Below are 20192 nucleotides of genomic sequence, written 5' to 3' on the forward strand. Positions count from 1 at the left end.
ACACGTTTCAAACTGACCATGAGCGCCTTACTCATGATATTCAGTTGCGTTTAAAACGCATTGACTCAATCCTCCCCATGACGAGTGTGATGATGGCTGTGGTTTTATGGATTTAAATTGAGGATGAATAAAGATTGAACACATTGGGGCATATTTATCAGGACCTGCGGTGCGCAGAGGCCCTGAAATAATCGCAAAAGCTAGCAATAAGCATTTATTTTCCCGGCCGAGCGGGGGGTGCGGCCAGACGGGAGTGGGCCGGCGCAGGGCGTTACTATCGCGCACTCGCTGCTGCCGGCGACTTTTCATAGTTTTCATAGGCCCTGCCTGGCGTAGGATAAACGCTGCGCAGCTGGCAGCCCGATACATCAAGAGGCAGAAGCCTCTTGATGTATCGGGTTGCGAATTTGCAGCGGCGGGGCGATCATACGCTGGCGCACGAGCGCCAGCGTATGATAAATATCCCCCATTGAGTAGAATTAATTAAGGCTGGCATTTTTAATGCCAGTCTTAAAATTCCCAACGCTGCCGGTCCTGCACCTCTATTCACTAAGAGGCTCTAGCCTCAGCCAGCCATACTCACAGCCTCGATACACCCAAAGTGTCATGCTGGTTGGAGAAACCAAAAAACTGTTGGCGAGGTTCAAGTGCTTTCTTTTTGCTTTCTCTGATTTTATTGATAATTTTTTCGATATTGTATCCATATACTGTCTGCAGATATCTGGATTGCAGACATCTAACATGAGAGAAAGAAATATGCAGTAGATTTGAGTTAGATGTTTTATAGGTTAGAGAGGTAGTTATTGGGGAGGGGGGACTGAACGGGTTATGTTGGATTCTGAATGTACCTTCTTTAGGTGGCAGTAAGTAAATTTTCCTTTGTTTGTGAATGAGATTTTGTATTTGTTTTCACTCCCCTATTATGTGGACCTCACAGGCTGTTTGGCCTGGAAATGGTTAAATGGTTCCATTCTTTGCTCTGTGATGGATTGTGTTACTTGACAGAGTGAAGGATCTTTGGCGCTGTCTCTTTTTAATTCATAGCCTTTAATAAACTTGTTAGACACCTATGCACTGTGTTTAGCCGTTCTGCAGTACTACAATGCTACCTCTGGCAGTGAACACTCGTCCCTCATTCACTTGAGTGATTTACAACTAATCTGGGCATTTTATATTAAGCACTAGGACTTAGATATATTCCACAGCACATTAATTGTAATGTGATATCTTCATCCAAGTTTAAGGTTATTTATCATTTACTTTTTTTATGTTTTGCAGCACAAAGCTAAGATAGAAGTCATGTGCCTGGATCTCGCCTCCCTCTGCAGTGTGCAAAGCTTTGCTGAAGCCTTTAGGAGCAAAAACCTGTAAGTATTTTTGTGCAGAACCAATGAAAAAAAGGGTGGTACAGGCAGTCCTCGGGTTTTTCCTTAAGTTGAGTTTGTATGTAAGTCGGAATTGTATATTTTATCATTGTAATCCCAGCCAGAACTTTTTTGGTCTCTGTGACAATTGGATTTTAAAAATGTTGGGTTGTCATAAGAATCAATATTAACACTAAAGCTTCATTACAGACACATTTGATAACTGTTTCAGCTGTTTATTGTAGCCTAGGACTAAAGTACAATAAATTACCAATAGTCAGAGGTCCGTTTGTAACTATGGGTCGTATGTAAGTCGAGTGTTCTTAAGTAGGGGACCGCCTGTATATGGTACACCTATAAATCTAGGTGCCATATTTTCCATGGAATATGGCAGCTTTAGAATCGGTTTGGTTGGATTCCACCAGTTCTCAGCCATTTAATTTTCCCTGGCGCATAAAATCCATTGTTTGTCCTGACTGAGTAGTAGCCAGATACGAGACTTCAATCTCTTTAAAATGTTTGTCAGGGCTTTAAAAAGAAAAAAAAAAACTGCTGCTTTCTTCAAAAAAATACCATTTCGATGTGGCATTTTTGGTTTTATGAAAGCCATATTAATTGGGTTACAGATCATAAAATATTGATCAATGACATCCATAAATAGCATACATCCCAACATTTGTGAAAGGGCAAGAGGGACAAAATGGCGGCATGCATAGCATGCCACGGCGATCCCTCTAAGCCAAACCCCCAATCACCCCCTGGCCACGCATAGCGTGCCACGGCGATCCCTCTAAGCCACACCCCCAATCACCCCCTGGCCACGCCACCCCCTTTATCCATATTATAAAAATATAAATCATCTCAATAAAAAAAAAATATATATCCTGACTGGGATTTGAACCTAGACCCTGCATTATCCATGAACAATAATGACACAGCCCCTCTATCTGCTGAGCTATGATCTCAGTGGTTATCTAGTTCAAGAATTTTGGTAACTAAGAACTGTCACTGCTACTGTTACACTGTGACACAGATTTAATGCCTTGGTATATAGAGAGGGATCTTCTCAGAGATTATTATAATTATTGAGACTATTATTATTATGGAGATGATTATTATTATTTTTACTATTATTAATAATCGTCTCCATAATAATAAAAATAATAAAATTTATAATAATAATAGTCTCAATAATTACAATAATAATCTCTGAGAAGATTCCTCTCTATATATCAGGGCATTAAGTAACAGTGGCAGATATAATTTCTTAGTTACCAAAAATCCTTAGATATGTATCACTGGGCTTATAGCTCAGTTAAAGGCTCCTGTCTCTAGTTCGAATGTCAGCCTGGGCAAAAATGTATTTAATTTAATTAAATAAAGAGCTTGTATCTGGGGAAGCCCTAGGACAGTGATGGCGAACCTTTTAGAGACAAAGTACCCAAACTACATTTATATGTTGCAAAGTGCCAACATAACAATTTAAGCAGTAACTTATTGATCCCTGCTGTATCACAGGTTTTGATTTGATGGTGTACACAATTTGGTTGCTCCTAGACCCGACCTTGAATATTCTGAGTTTAGGGTCGGGTAGACATCTTCTGTCTGACACTGCGCTGAGCTTCTCTCTCCCTCTTAGCCCCCACCCTTGGACAAATGAGATCTTTATCTGGGGAAGCATGGCATATCTGACAGTATGTGTTATAGGAGAGATATAGCAGAGCTGTGTATATTATGGCTGTAATAGTAGTCTCGTGTTATATGCATCTCATGATTCTCATCATCCATCATCTCTCATCTGTATCTGTGTAGAAACAGTTTGTTGGACTTTTGTGATGTGTTGTGTACTTGAAACTGCTCTTGGATATAACAAAACATCTCTTTTTGTATGTCAAATGAAGAGCCTAATAATGGTAGTTATAGAAGCCAGCGCCTGTAGTAAGGGTGGCGAAAGCACCACTATTTCCATAGCGACAGATGAATGCATTACCTCTATCTAAGGCCCATGGAATAGTCCAGTTTGCGAGTGGGTGTGTCTCTTTAGTTGTTTGACAGGGACCTTGCTGTCGGCCCTTCTCACCGACGGCCTCCCGGTCTTGTGACAGTAGTCAAGTGTTTCGTTGGGAGCGGGGGCGGGGGGGGGGGGGGAGGCGGGCGTCTTTGGACGTTGATGCGGAGGCTGAGGTCTCGTGAACTAACTCCACCCCAACAGGGTGAGGAAATGGATCCCGAACCGGAGCAGCTTTGCAGATTATATGTACCTATATACAGGCCTTGTACAACAAAGTACACAGAATATATGCATAAATACCATAGTATGGAAAACACAGAATTTTATTGAACAAAATAATAATACACATATGATCACTGCAATAAAAACAACCCATAAAATCAATCCCTGGTGGACTAAAAGTACACCGCCAATCCTGTACAATCACATTGTAAACCACAGTCAGTCAATACATTACAAGTGTAAACATAAGGTTTCAATGTAACACACAAGTCAATCAATATAATATATTACAAGTGTAAACGAGAGGTTATAACATAAACCTAATCTAAATAACATGGAACCTGGTAGGAGGTCATATAAACCAAACAAGGCAAAATAAAGTGCATCGTGCAAAATAGCTATATATACCAACCCTTACCCCCTGAGGAAGCGACGGCGAAACGCGCGTCGGGGTTGTCTGGTACAGCGCCACATCTCCTGTTCAATATGCAGCCTGGTTGGTATATATAGCTATTTTGCACGATGCACTTTATTTTGCCTTGTTTGGTTTATGTAAATTGTAACCACAGGAATTTTTTCTTTTGGTGTCAATGACTATTGGATTTAAAAATGTTGTGTTGTCATAACCAGCATTAACAATAAATCTTAAGTACAGACACATTTGATAACTGTTATAGCTGTTTATTGTAGCCAGGGACTAAAGTACAGTAAATTACCAACATCCAGAGGTCCGTTTGTAACTAGGGGTCATCTGTAAGTCAGGTGTTCTTAGGTAGGGGAATGAATATTGAATATTTTTAAGTGTAATGTTTGGGACAGGGGTGGTACCGCAATTTTAATTATATGGGGGCCATGATCCAAAGTCCCATCGGGGCCCACTGGTGTCTTGTTACGCCACTGGTCTTTACTGTATTGCCACAACTTGCCTGTTGGTAGCAGTAGAGTCTAAGATCTATGAGTTGTCTCTTACCATGGAGCATTATCCCTGTAGAACAATCATTACAGGATTGCTTTCCCGTATGGTCAGACTTCTTAATCAGTCTGATTAAAAATAATGTCTATATCTATTCAATAGATTTAGTCTAAAAACATTTACTACATTTTTTTACTCATACTCATATGGTTCTCTTACTGAAAAAAGAAAAAAAAGTCAATTGGGTGTAGGGAATTACTACACAAACTGGAAAATGGCTTTAAGGGGTTAATCATGTGACATTCTCTGTCTTATTCTATGCTTTCATAGATGTATTTTGTCAGAAAGCTCACTGTTGAGTGGTCAGTCTGTCTGTCTTTGAAGTGTCATTGGATTCTTTGGTAAGATCCTGGAAGAATAAATGTCAGCATAGAATACCGGTGGTGACACCTTTATATTTATTACTATGAAGGCTTTACGTCAGAGGTTCTGTTGCTCTGTGGGGACATTCTACTATGTCCAGCAACATTTTCACATTTTTGAATGCTGGTTTTTATTTTATCGGCTTCCTGCATCTCATGCCCCTCGCATTTCTCTACGTTGTAGCTTTCACCTGACAATCCATCTGTCAATAAACACTACATTGTCTTTTATTTTTGTTTAATTCTTGCAGTTTTATTTTGGAGAGGAGCCAGACCACACACACACACACTGTAAGCTCCCCAGACAACTCCTAATGGGGGAAAAGTCTTACCTCGACAAATAGTACTTTGTGATATAAAATCACATTAAAGCAAATTATCTGACCTTGGACATGGAGCAAAAAGTATAGATGGTGAATGTAGACAGAAAGTTGCATGCCATTATGAGCACTTGAATCATAATTTATTGTACACATCAGTGTTCAGATATGTAATAACTCGGCTAACTAGATGGATATGGTAGGTAGACGAAGATTAGTAGGGGTTGTTGGATACTTCTAGTAATGCTACATGCACAAAATAATATTTCTGTCCTTGTTCTAGCTGTTGTTTCGAAAGTTGGCACACTGCCCCATGTATTTCAGTGGGCTCATACACAAGTACATGGCTTCCACAGCCCTGTGTATGAGTCGACTGACTGGACATCATAAAGAAAATTATGCCCATCCAAAAAATATTTGCTAAGATTAATTTATTTTCATATTAACAAAATACAATGGAATAACGGTACATCACCAATCTTCAATGGCAGTCCATTGCATGTAATCACGCTGCAATTCCTGGCTTCTCTAGACCACGATCGGTCAGATGTCTGAAGAAGGAGGAGATACCTCTGAAACGTCACACAGCTCAGCCTGAACGTTCGTGGTCTCAGGGTTCTTAGATAGATGAAGCAATGGAAAAGTCGCAGGCAGCACTCCACAATCTTGAAAAGTTCAAATCAAGGTGTGATTAATTGAAAAGGGTGATCAACACCGAAACATTGCCACAATAACTCACACCTTGATTTGAACTTTTCTGGATTGTGGAGTGCTGCATGTGTCTTTTCCATTGATATATATATATATCTATAGATAAAAACTATTTGGATCTAATAGGTACTAAAGATATAAAGAAAAAGGGATGTGAGCTAGATCCTGTGATATAGATGTGAGATAAATTTGAGGCAGAAGGAAAAATAAATATAGTATAATATATATATTTATAGATAGACAGAAAGATATACAGGCAGTCCCCGGGTTACATACAAGATAGGGACTGTAGGTTTGTTCTTAAGTTGAATTTGTATGTAAGTCGAAACTGTATATTTTATCATTGTAGTTCCCGACAATTTTTTTTTTGCCCCAGTGACAATTGGAGTTTCAAATTTTTTTGCTGTAATAGGACCAAGAATTATCAATAAAGCTTCATTGCAGACAATTTTAAGCTGATTATTGCAGTCTGGGACTATTTTAAAGCATCCAGAGAGCTTCACCAGAGGTCACAGTGGGCAGAGGGGTCTGTCTGTAACTATGGGTTGTCTGTAAGTCGGGTGTCCTTAAGTAGGGGACCGCCTGTACAGACAAACAGACAAATGTAAGAATGATAAGTAGAAGCAACAAAGATAAATTTTAGATGTATGAAAGTTAGGTAGATATGACAGGAAAAAGTCTGCATAAGGGAGTCGTCTTACCTGGCCTGGTTCTTGCCTCTCATTTTGCTGAACCAGTTCTCTACACTGTACTAAAGAGATACAATCACATCGATACAGTACTGTCAACAGTTGAGAATTGAAAAGTCCTTTTGGAATAGATATACTGGTTTGTTTTTTATCCCACATCACCTCATTAGGGGATCCGTAAAAAGGCATACATGATGTTAAAGGGGCTGCCCTACAAGGTAGATAAGAGAACCCATGGAGCACATTTACTTATCCTTCCGGAGGAGTTCACAGAAAGTGCATGGTCTGACGGTCATCCCCTCTGCCGCAATTCACTAAGATCGTGTGTCCGATATCCTGCATGCGTTGCTTCCCCGCTCACCTTCTTCTTCCTGGTGCATGTAAGTGATCTTCCTGGTGATCTTGTGTCACAATTTGAAAGTTAAATCCTGTGCTCAGTCCGAATCAGTCGGATGCGACACAATCCCCTGTTAAATATCTGTCACAGCCTCGCAAAACCCAAAAATGTCGTGCATCGGCGGATCCTTAGTAAATAAGCCCCATTGTTTTCCGTATGCCAAAACATATTTGCATATTTCCCAGAATCCCCCGGTGGATAATTAATGGCTGTTAGTCCCCTAACAGCTGCAGAGGTAGCCTTAAATGGCAAGGAGTCTTCTTACTTCCTTTAACAAGATAGTTATAGTTAGATGAAATGTAAATTGTTATATGAATGTAATTTAGATAGAAAGATGTCAGAAAGATACGGGATAGATGTTTTTTATTGCTCACATATTCTAGTAATTGGATAACTGGCCCACAGAAGTTGTCATAGAGGATGTCGCCCCCTGTGTGTTGTTCCTCAGCCCAGTAGACCTAATTATACACATTGTTATCCATGTAAACCTTATTTATATTTTAGCTATGCTGCATTTCAACATCCCAAAGCTGTGTAATCCCAGTCGTATTCAGGCCACTTATTTCCTTTCCTTTTTTTATTTTTATCCCATTTTCTTTTTCCCTGAGCACAAGTCGTGGTGTGTACAGAAGCATGCAGCAGTTAGGGGACTTTGTGAACTCCATTACAGTGCTGTATTTCTCTAGGGAATCAGAAGAACGGGCTGTCATTGGGAAAAAGTAACGTACTAATACATGTAATGCTTTTGTCAAAATGATTTGACCATGGTCTTTAAAAGCAGTCGTCTGTAACCCTTGGGCAATTTCATATTTTTCTAATCATTTCACCATCAGTTTACAAGCCTGGCGTGCAGCAATAAATCAGAGCCAGCCTTACTCGTAATTAGCTGGCAGGTTTCTCGACATGTAATTGTGTTGTTTACATGGATATCAAAATTTTTCCATTCCATATAACAGGAGTCACAATTAGGGAGGGGTTATTGTCTGTTATGATATGAGAAATTGAATATTATACTATATAAGAAATAATATTTTTGACAATTGTTCAATATTTTGATTGCTGAATAATGTCAAAAATGATTCTATTAGACAAAAAAATAGAAATCTAAATGCCATTTGACTTTAGAAAAATCTAATTACAATTCCTTGTTTTTAAACTGTAGCATTTTTAATTATTGTGTGTTATTGGTATTACACCCTGGAAGAGTGATGGCAAGCCTTTTAGAGACCAAGTTGACAAACTGCAAACCAAAGTCTGTGTAATCATCGCAAAGTGCCAACATGGCTATTTAGCCTAAAATTACTGACAATCCCCTTCTATGAGGTACATATAAAACTGCAGTATGATGACCATTACAGTACAGTACAACAAGATGAATATCATCATACTGATTATTACCAGACCACCATTGAAAGACCAACATCATCAATTATATCACTAAGCAGGAGCAAATACAGTGAGGATCACTACCGCCATTATCCCCATACAGCGATAGCAATGAATAGCAATGTTACAGGGAATTAGGCAGGTGAATTTTTCAATCAAATCGCCACATATGACAGCCATCTCTATGGATAGCTGTCACACCTGGAAATTTGGGACATTAAACAATAAGGACCTATAGTTGTTTAGTGTCCCAAAGCCATCTGACTGCTGCCTGTGAAATACACACAGAGCAGCTCCTGCCCGCCTGCTGCACTTATCTGTACTGGGCACAGGCTTCTGTATGCTCCCGCAGTTCTACCTCATTCTCCTCGTGCTCCCGGGCTGCAGTGGAGGGGGGAGTGGGGGGGCGGGCGCTGACCTGCTGCTTCGTCTCTAAGGCAGCACTAGTGAGCACAGAGCAGGTCAGATGAAGCCTACAGTATGATAGATCACTGGAGCTCTCGGTGAGTGGCAGCATTTTCTGCCTGACCCGGAGCTCCAATGATTTATATAGAGACGGCAGTGGAGAGAGGTCTCTGCGTGCCACTGCCCTAGAACCAGTTACTTAAAACCTACCATTAGAAATCGACCTTAATGAGTAGATTTCTGAAGATAAGTGTCCTTTAAAGGGTTGTTCAAAATGATTAAACTTGGCTTTTTCTTCTAAAAACTGTACCATACCGGTCAATGGCTTTTAACCAGCAGAGGCAGCCACTGGGTTGTATATAGGATTGGTTTTTCCTTAACTTAAGTTTGTATGCAAGGGACAAGGTAACAAGGGTTATCAATAAAGCTTCATTACAGACACCTTATAGGTGATCATTGCAGCATGGGACTAAAGTTTTGTAGATTACCAGCTTTCAGATAGCTTTCCCAGCGCTTACAGTGGACAGAGATGTCCATCTGTAAGTCGGGTGTTATTAAGTCGGGTACCGTTTATATTAGCATTCAGTATAAAATCAGTATGTAGGGATTAGTTACAATCCTACTCACAACCAGTAGATAGGTATGGCAGTGTTTCTTGATAAATTGCCTGGCATTTAATCTTTCAAATTAGGTTGAGTTGCAATTTCAAATTCAGCTAATAGGCAACCTTCATGTTGGGCAACATCTCTGGAAGAAATCAAGCATAGCTCACAACAGTCCCGGATTCGGTCTCAGTTTTTCCCCGCTGTCCCTCGATCTCTGGCAGAGTAGAGGGGCGACAATATGAGGGGGATGGAATAGAGGGGGCCACAGAATGAGGAAGATGGAGGACAGAGCGCCACAGTATGATAAGGATGGAGGACAGGAGGACTAAGTATGAGGAGGATGAAGGACAGGGAGACAGTGTATGAGGAGGATGGAGGACAGGAGGCCATAGTATGAGGAAGATGGGAGGACATGGGGACACAGTATGAGGAGGATGGAGGACAGGAGGCTACAATGTGAGATGGATGGAGGACAGGGGGACACTGTATGAGGAAGTCCATATACTCAGCTCACCTGATTCTTCCACATCCGGAGTGCGCACAGACCTACGCCCCAAAGCAGGTGCCAAAGTAGAAGAAAACGATTGTGATTCAGCACTTCAATGAATAGTGAAGTAAAGTCCTTTTATTGAGATTTAAAATTCCATGGTGCACATATGTAGAAACTCTTACACCGACGCGTTTCGACTTAAAGTCTTAATCATGGTATAAAGGAAGAGGAAAATACAACTAGTATATATATATTCACATACTCCACCTCTTTACAGCTGTTCACATTAAAATTGAAAAGTGACATTTAACCCATTAGGGCAAGAATAACAAAATATAAATATAAAACATTACATGATTAGAAAAATATACACTCACAACTTTGGGTAACTGCACCTAAGATTCTTCCCTGCTCCAGATCCACTGTAGGTGAACAGTACATTCATATACAAAAAACTCAGCACATATCGTATTCACTAGACAATACATATATTTATATTCTCTTGAGACAAGCTCTAATAAATGTTTTGTATATTATGTGCCATCAAGTGTCAGTAGTTAATAAGACTAAAGGATTGAAAAAAGTAAACTATGGTTATGTTCAGACATAGAGTGGAAAAAGGAAAGGAAAGAACAGCAGCAATACTTACTAAAAAAGACCCCTATTATCACAATGCGTATTAACAAATCAATGTTGCATAATTAGGTCTTGTCTGAAGTTTAAACCTACTGGTTGTCGTTTGTTCAGCACGAACATCCAATATGACTCCCGATTGAGAATAATATGCTTCAAATCTCCCCCTCTTGGAGGTCTACGTACTTTTTTTTCAATACCTCTCCACTCAAATCCCGAAAGGGATCCCCTCTGCTTAGCCTTAAAATGTCTGGAGACAGCTGAGATATTGAGAGCCTCAATATGTGGTGAAACCTGCATATTGTTTCCGACATAGGGTGCAGCTGCCTAGATATATAATATTACTAGTATTACACTATATAAACGATTTTATATGAAACTGTTTCACAGTAATGTACTTGCAAGCTTTGTACTGTACATGGCCACATTTATATGAACCCACACAATCTAACCAAGTTTGATTTCTAGACTTGTCACTGTGGCTACTAAAAACACGGTGCGAAAGTCTAGTGCCAAGGGTTGGAGCCCGTTTTGAGATGAGTCTGACACCTGCTGCCATGTTCTTATGCACATCTGGATCTTGATTCAATAATGGCAAATGGCGTTTTATTATATTTCGTATTTACTTTGATCCACTAGTAAATACGATCACTTCACACTTTTAATTTGTTTCTCCATATCACTCAAAATATACTCATTATACTGTCTGTGGCTTAATCTACACTTTAGCTCATCAAGTTCTCTTCCAAACTCCAGATCATCAGTACAATTGCTCCTGATCCTAGTCATCTCACCATATGGTATATTATTTATGACATGTATAGGGTGACTCAAAGATGCCAGGAGAACAGAGTTACCCAAAACCTCCTTTCTGTGAGGGGATACCACCACTCTGTCTCCTGCACCCCTCAAGACCACATCTAGAAATACAATTTGTGTACCTCCAAACTGGTGGGTGAACTTTAAATTATTGTGGTTGTTGTTAAGATAAACCTGTCAAAATTATTTTCAGTGTCTTCCCAGATCCACACCAAATCACCTATATAGCTTCCTATCCATTTTATGGAAGACCAAAAAGGATTACCGGAAAAGAAGATATACAGTTCCACAAATTGGGTCATATAAATATTTGCAAGGGAGTTGGGAAATTTAGCTCCCATAGGAGCCCCCTCTAATTGCAAATAGTACTGACCTTCAAACATAAAAAACAGTGGCGTAACTAGGAGAGGCTTGGCCAAACTTCTGTATAGGGCCCCCTTCCCCTGAAAAAAAAGGTGCATATTTTTTACAAGCATATTTATACAATTACACACTTTTATATACTTACATCTCCTTCACGTTCTGCACTGTACAGAGCTACCAAGAGTGTATGAAGAGGGTCGTGGGGTGATCCCTCTTCATACCTCTTCATACAGAGGTTTGGTTCGATGCATATTGCAGCAAACACCCACTGCTAATACCCACGATTGGTGCTAGCATTGATTTAGTGGGCGCGCCATGTTTGTTGACATCATCGGGGAGCCGCGATTGGATGCTATATGGCTTCTGGAGAATTATTACAATGCGCCAGTGGCTTGTAAAAATGCCACATACTGCAAAAACCTAAAAATTCTAATCACCCCCGTTTCCTTAGAACTGGTATACAACTAAATAAACAGTAAAAATCACAAACATGTTAGGCATCACTGCGTCCCAAAATGCCAGATCAAAATATAAAAAAGGTTAATAGCGGTGGTGAACCCCATGACAGAAAATAGCCAAATGTCCGAAATGGCACTTTTACACCATTTTACCTCACATAAAAATGTAATAAAAAGTTATCAAAAGGTTGCACAGTCCTCAAAATGGTCAGCTCATTTAGCAAAAAATGACCCCTCACACAGCTCCGTACACTAAAGTATGAAAAGTTACTAGCATCAGAAGATGGTGAAACTATTTTCTTTTTTCGTACACACTGTTTTAATCATTGAAAAGATTAAAAACACAATAAAACCTATACATTTGTTATCACTGTGATTGTACCGAACCAAAGAATAAAGGGGGGGAAACATTTTGAGATATATACACACACAAACACAGAAATTTATACAATGTTACTTGGGTTACGTTTGGATGTCCAAGGTGGTGGCCGTGCTGGCGGGCAGTTGTTCCTGCCGGTGGTCCGCTGGCTTGGCGGGCGAACAGAGTTCGGACGGGGGAGGGGGCACACAGAGTTTGGGCTTGATAGCAATCTTATTCTTCTCCTTAAATATGTAGTTATGCAAATAACCATACTTTGCAGTACGTTTTTTCGATCCCTTAGTCTCTGTCTGAACATAACTATAGTTTGCACTGTAGGACAGGAGGATACTGTATGAGGAGTATGGGGGGCATGGGTCACAATATGAGGAGGGTGGAGGAGATCAGACAACACAATGAGGAAGATGGAGGACAGAAGGCCAGAAAATGAGGGGGAGAAGGACAGGTCACTATATTAGGGGAGTGGAGGACAAAAATGAGGATGATGAAAGACATGTGATGGGAATGGAGGTTAGGAGGCCACATTATGAGGGGATGGAGGACAGGAGGCAGTGTATGAGGAGTTTTGAGGATAGGAGGATACTGTATGAGGAGTAGGGAGGACAGAGGGACACAATATGAGGAAGATGGAGAACATGGGCCACAATACGAGGGAGATGGAGGACAACAAGCAATAAAATAAGGAAGGCAGGAGGCACAATATGAGGGGAGTGGAGGACAGGCGTCCACTATTTGAGGGGGATGGAAGAAAGGGGGGCACAATATGAGAAGGATGGAGGACCAGAGGCCACAATATGAGGTGGTTGGAGGTCAGGAGGCCGCAATAAGAGGAAGATAGAGGACATGAGCCACAATGTGAGGGGGTGGAGGACTGGAAGCCACAAAATTATGAAGATGGAGATCAGGAGGTCACAATAAGAGGAGAATGGAGGACAAGAGGCCACAATATGAGGTGGTTGGAGGTCAGGAGGCCGCAATAAGAGGAAGATAGAGGACATGAGCCACAATGTGAGGGGGTGGAGGACTGGAAGCCACAAAATTATGAAGATGGAGATCAGGTGGAAACAATATAAGGAGGATGGAGGACAAGAGGCCACAATATGAGGAGGATGGAGGTCAGAAGGCCACATTTTGAGGAGGTTGGAGGGGGGTTGGAGGATAGGGGGCCACACTATGATGGGAATGAAGGACAGGGGCCAACACTATGAGAGGGAGAGGGGGGTAGCCATAACTTTTAACCCCTTAAGGACGGAGGGTTTTCCGGCTCATTTCTCGCTCTCCAACTTCAAAAATCCATAACTTTTTCATTTTTCCGTGTACAGACCTGTGTGAGGGCTTATTTTGTGCGTAACAAATTTTACTTTCCCGTAATGTTATTTATTTTAACATGCCGTGTACTGCGAAGCTGAAAAAAAATTCCAAATGTGGAAAAATTGAAAAAAAACCGCACGTGCGTCACGTTCTTGTGGGCTCAGTTTTTACGACTTTCACTCTTCGCTCCAAATAACACGCCTACTTTATTCTTTGGTTCGGTGCGATCGCGGTGATACCAAATTTATATCGGTTTTATTGTGTTTTAATACATTTTCAAAAATTAAACGAATGTGTACAAAAAAGAAAAAAAATTTTTTGCCATCTTCTGACGCTAATAACTTTTTCATACTTTGGCGCATGGAAATGTGTGAGGGGTCATTTTTTGCGAAATGAGGCGACGTTTTCATTGCTACCATTTTGAGGTCTGTGCGACATTTTGATCATTTTTTATTTCATTTTTTATGTTATGTAAAAAGGTGTAAAAGTCGCATTTCGGACATTTGGGCGCCATTTCCCGCCTCGGAGGTCACCGCCGGCCGTAACCGTTTTTATATTTTGATAGATCGGGCATTTTGGGACGCGGCGATACCTAATATGTCTGTGATTTTTACTGTTTGTTATGTTTTATATCCGTTCTAGGGAAAGGGGGGTGATTTGAACTTTTAATATTTTATTAATTTTTTTTATTTTTTAAACTTTTTTTTTTCTTTTTTTTTTCACTATTTTTTAGACCATCTAGGGTACAATAACCCTAGATGATCAGATCGCTCCTACCATATACTGCAATACTACAGTATTGCAATATATGGCGTTTTTGCAGGTCTTACATTACAATGAGCCACTGGCTCATTGTAACGAACCTGCATAAACCATGTAGCCTCGTGTCAAGAGAAGACCCGAGGCTACCATGGTAACCGATCGCCGCCCCCCGATGACGTTCGGGGGCGTGGCGATCGAAAAAAAGATGGCGGCGCCCGCGCGCCGCCGTCTTTTAAACGCCGCCCGCGACTTTGCGGGCGGCGTTTAGAGGGTTAATAGCCGCGATCGGTGCAAGCACCGACCGCGGTTATTAGCGGTGGGGGTTTTGTGCAAAATGCAAAAACCCCCACCTCTGTATGAAGAGGACTCAGCCCGTGAGCCCTCTTCATACTTCCCTTATACCTCTGCGCCGTAGAGCTACGGCGCAGAGCGTTAAGGGGTTAATATTTTTTTAATATTTATAGTTTCCAGAGATGTATGATAGCTTGTTATGTGAGATAGTTCCTAGTGGCGCCATTTAACATTCAATGCAATGTACTGGGAAGCTGGAAGAGAATACAATGGGGTTGTCCTACTTTGTAGGTGGTTTATTTTCATGGCTTTCACTTTCCTGTCCAATTTGATACCTCTTATTTAGTCTTTGGGTCAGAGATAGCCAAACTGAAGAATCCAGCATCCAAATCCAGGGATAGTTAAAACGTTATTTTTATTGCGGATACATATTCCATTTCATTAGATTAAAAAAAATGCTTGTATCACATAGCTTGCTTCAGGGTAGTAGGTATAGCCTGACTTGACCTACGCGTTTCTTGTGTCGTCCAACACTTTTACTCATTGCACATAGTGATGATCACATGATCAGGTGCAGGACATGTGAAGTGGGCATGTGACCAGCAGACACCTTGCCAGTGTCTCCTCCACAGGGACAAATTCAGTGGACTGTTTAAATGGCCAGTAGTGTTTTGATTCTTCCTTGTAGTGTATGTAGCAGATTGTTCTGCTTTGTGGAGGAAATTTTTACTTATTACATAATAGCTTATATTTTAATGCCCCATATGAAATATGCTTATTCCTGGAATACATCTTTAATGAAAAAGACAGGTGCTTCAGTCCTGAAATTATACGTTGGTTCATTATTATTGTTGGTTTGGGGGTGCCCTAGTCGTGTGAACAGCCCAGGGACCAAGGGACACTTATTCCACCACTGGTTTAAGCCAAAGCCTATTGAAAGATGTGATGCGTAAAAGGTGTAAGGTGTAATGCATAAAAAACATATTTCAAAAAGTTACAAAATGACACAGAGACAAAATTGTCAGGTTGTGCTCACATCTGCATTGTAGGCTCTGTTAGAAACCTCTGTCTCTCCTGTCTAAAAGCTTGCGACCCTACATACGTCCCCCATGGAGTGGCAATGGGCGCATGGAGCACAGGCACCGTACACAGGGAAAAGATAGGACATTTCTTATATTTCCCCGTATTAAGGCGCTCTGCATCGCTGTGGAGAGGGGAGGGATCACCACTCCTCCTCTCCATTGCGGTGACTGTTTGAATGTAACCTAAATGTGTGTGAAGATACTATATTTAATTTTTTTTCGTATATAGTATGTGCTGTATCTTGTCCGCATTTTTCTATACAATGTTCCACAATCTGTATAAAACATGTCTGTCCTAACTGCTTTTCCCTGTGTAAGGATTATTTTCTAGATTATAGTTGCATTGAAGCATTGCTTTCATAATAATCGTTCAGATCGAAACCTGGGGACGGAATTTTGACCTTCCCGGTCACTTTATAGTATTCCTATTTAATTGCACAGAGCCCCATTCCCTACAATAGCTATAGGGCAAATTATTAGTGTGACCAGTAGTCAGTACGACACTCATCTGAGAACGTCCTTGGTGTTTTATAGACCTAGTTAACAACATAATAAAAGCAACGCAGGCTTTAGAGCATGCATTATAAAGAAAAGCTGAGACGTGTACTGTATGGAAACAAAAATTCTTCAATAAGTCTCCCTTTACAGACTCGAAAAAAAAATGTTCTACATTGAATTCACAGTTCACTGTTGGATTTAAAATTCAGTCCTTGTCCCCATGGACATCACAGGTCAGGTTGAAGTTCCAGTTCTTGAAATAATTCAGGTGAGATTTCTGATAGGGTTGTGATAGGGTCACTTTAGGATAACATGAACAGATAGTGTTTGAAGAATTATGTCTTGGCTTGTTTGCTCTAACAGGGGACTTGGCTTCACCGCACAGGTAGTGAACCTTTCAGTTCCTTCTGTTTTTTTATGATAAACATAGCATGGAAGTCAAGGCAGGAGATGGGGGGAGAGCACAGGCAGCAGCTGCTCGAGGGAGCAAGGGGCTACATTTCTGGTGCTCCCATTTAATTCCTGTAGAATTTTATCGAGAGTGGCTTAGGGGTCACTTGACAAGTGACCAGAAACTGCTCACATCCCTCAAGTCACCTTGTCATGACAATCATGCTAAATGACTTGCTGCATCACTTATAACACAAAGATCCATGTATCTGTCTGTATCACAGGGCTTCCACACCATTGGAGTTACTGGCAAGTGGATGTTATGGGTATTAAATAGTTCTTGATATTGTGTTGTGTGGTCTAAATAAATATACTACATAGAATATGTTTCAATAGTAAAGGATAATAAATGTTATAGTAAAGGCAGACCCCAGGTTCCAGGATAAACCAGGGGCGACTACTGGTACTACTAGTTCCAGGCACCGTGACTCTGGTAATCTTCTTATATTTGTTACTCATGGCTTTTTTTCCTACTAAGACTTTTATAATTATACCAATGAGCCTTAAGGGGTAAGGGGGAGAGAGTTACTAGAGTCCCTTCATGCTGTAGCTTCACAGGCTGTTTCCCTTTCTCCCTCTGCTGCCTCCGCCCCCCCCCCCCCTTCTCTGCTTTGTGTAATAACACTACATTAAAGGAAGTTTCAGCAGACAGTGAGATGGGGGAAGTGCTTATTGCAGAGTGTAAGCTATAGAAGGGGGGGCTGTTACTTCGGAACCGAAAAACACCTTATGATGTATTCTGTACAACTAGAAAATTCCAGCCTAGGCGTCAGGTGGGCACACAGATTAGGGATACATTCATACAGCTGTATGCCCGCCCGGTCGCAGCCGGACTGGAATACCGCTGTGCGCAGGAGAGAAGGAGGAGGTGACCCCTCCCTCCTCCATAGACAAAAGTGCGGACACGCCCACACACACGGGGAAAGATGGAGCATGCTCTATATTTTCCCTGTGTACATGTGTGGCACCATAACCGCCGCTGGGCCGCCATTGCCGTCTATGTGGACGTATTTGCGGCCACAAATTTGCAGCCGCATATTCATCCCCCCAGATGGACATGTGAATGACGCCTTAGCATGATGGGTTTAGTGGTCATACTTGCACTGTATTCTTTATAGCCATAAATAGACCTTATTGTTAATGATCTGCAGAAGGAGGGCCGCAAAGAGTCATTACTCTAGGTATCCCTTATTAAGGATGTTACCTACAGAACTGCAGAATTAAATGTGAGAGATATTGAATGTCTGTGTTGTATAACATCTGTTCACCTGTCTTTCCAGGCCTCTCCATGTCCTCATTTGTAATGGTGCAGTTTTTGGAGTTCCCTGGCAGCTAACAGAAGATCACCTTGAAATTACTTTCCAGGTCAATCACCTTGGCCATTTCTACCTGGTATCACTCCTGCAAGATATATTACGCCAGTCTGTCCCATCCAGAGTAGTTGTGGTGTCTTCAGAGTCCCACAGGTTGGTCAACAAAAATAAATTTATGAATCAGAACAATAGGTCAGCTTTCTTCTTTCAGGCACACTCCTGTATATGGCTCATTTTGACTTGATTCTTTCTATAAGTATATTTATATGGCGTATAGAGGTTGCAGCTGTACTAAAAGGCACAGTATTATAGTATAATTGTGATGTTTAGTTTGCACTATATTCCTGCGTTTCACAGGCTGACCAACGTCATCAGGGCATATGGGCAATCCTAAGGGTAGAAACAGATATTAATAATGAACAGAAGGCCATAACATGTTTTTTTTTCTTGTCCTGGTTGCTTTATTTATGGCCTTTGTAATAATCATACTACACACCTCTACTATGTACGACCCATAAAGGAGCCTCAAAGATGGAATAATAATTGATTACATCTAAATGTCATGACCCTTATTGATTTGTCATTTAACCAAGAAGAATTAGAAGATACACTGGAATCTAAATAGTCTACCTAAAGGGGGCCAAGGATACAAGACTTCATCTGCTGTTAAATTAATTTCTCTCTTTGTAGAGAGGAGTTCTTCTGAGGACTTTCCTGCTGTCCCCTGGGGACCCTATACTGTCTCATGCCAAGTCCCTTTTCCCGTCAATGATGTCTGCTACGTAACAAGGTCATCCATTTCTGTAGTCACTCAATTTTTTAGGAGGAGTTCTATAAATCCATGACTATTTGATTGTATTTCAGCAGCTGTCCATGCTAGGCTTCTTTTATGTGGACATGTTAGGTTGCCCCATATCCCCAAAAGTATCCCATACATTGAATGTTGTTACAGAAATATAAGGGTCCAAACTGAGACTTTTTTGCCGATTTGGCACCTAATTTTATTTTGAAAAATGTACAAACTGTGGCCCATTTAAGCAACCAATTGGCATGGTCTCCGGGTCTCACACCCTGACAATATGATTATTGATGATCTGTTGTAACAGCCAGAGCCATGAACCAATTTAGCTCAGAAACATTCAAGATGGGTTCACTGCAGAATATTTTCACAAAGTGTGAATAGCATTAATCTATGCTATAAATGTAAATATTCACAGTTTTTATTTTAGATATTTCTGGGGTCCCCTGTACATTGAGAAAAGGAAGCTTATTATTCCAATTGTTCGTGCCACCACATTTGTAAGAATAATGTTATTGTTTATTTAAAACAATAATAAAATCCTCATAATAATGTCACTTCTAGTTCTTAGAATATATATTTTTACATATGGATCTGTAGGCAAATGGCATTTTGCAAAGCAGATTTAAGGGATTGATGCTTAGTCAGGTAGGACTAACACAATTGATGGAAAAAAAATCATGATTAAGGAATCTTTCCGAAACTCATAGACCGTGAGCTGTGGCTGTGGTTTCCCTATGCTTTATTTATCTATTTTAAAAGAATGAAATAAAGGAATCATGACATTTTTATGAAAACTTTGGGCTGCTTTGTGAGCTGGATTTCATCTGTTTTTCTAGGATAAAGTTGTAGGAGAACCTGGAGTCTTTATACTAGATTTGAGTGAAAAGGGAGCCTCCTAAACTGCAAAATCAGCTGATGAAAATAGCAGTATGATTGGTGCTTCCAAGACTGGCCAACTGGACTTAACCCCCTACCGACATGTGACGTAGTACACATGCCAGCACCGATCGCAGGTGTTTTCCCGCTGATCGCCGCCGGCAAAGTTGACGGCGGCTTCAAAAAGATGGCGCATCTTTACGACGATCGTCGCTCCATG

The 20192-nt window shown here is 40.8% G+C and overlaps 1 protein-coding gene across 13 annotated transcripts in view; it reads left to right on the plus strand.

The window, feature by feature from the left end:
• Window positions 1–20192, plus strand: part of WWOX (WW domain containing oxidoreductase) — a 799245-nt gene that overhangs the window by 253439 nt on the left and 525614 nt on the right. For 12 of the 13 annotated variants that reach the window (XM_072117500.1, XM_072117499.1, XM_072117506.1 and 9 more), the window contains exons 7-8: window positions 1279–1367; window positions 18262–18447. In XM_072117500.1, coding sequence (XP_071973601.1) covers window positions 1279–1367; window positions 18262–18447 — 275 coding nt within the window. The remainder of the gene's footprint in view (window positions 1–1278; window positions 1368–18261; window positions 18448–20192) is intronic. The other variant, XM_072117505.1, reaches the window with a different exon arrangement.

This window comes from Engystomops pustulosus, chromosome 7, assembly GCF_040894005.1.
Source record: "Engystomops pustulosus chromosome 7, aEngPut4.maternal, whole genome shotgun sequence".
Classification (NCBI taxonomy): domain Eukaryota; kingdom Metazoa; phylum Chordata; class Amphibia; order Anura; family Leptodactylidae; genus Engystomops; species Engystomops pustulosus.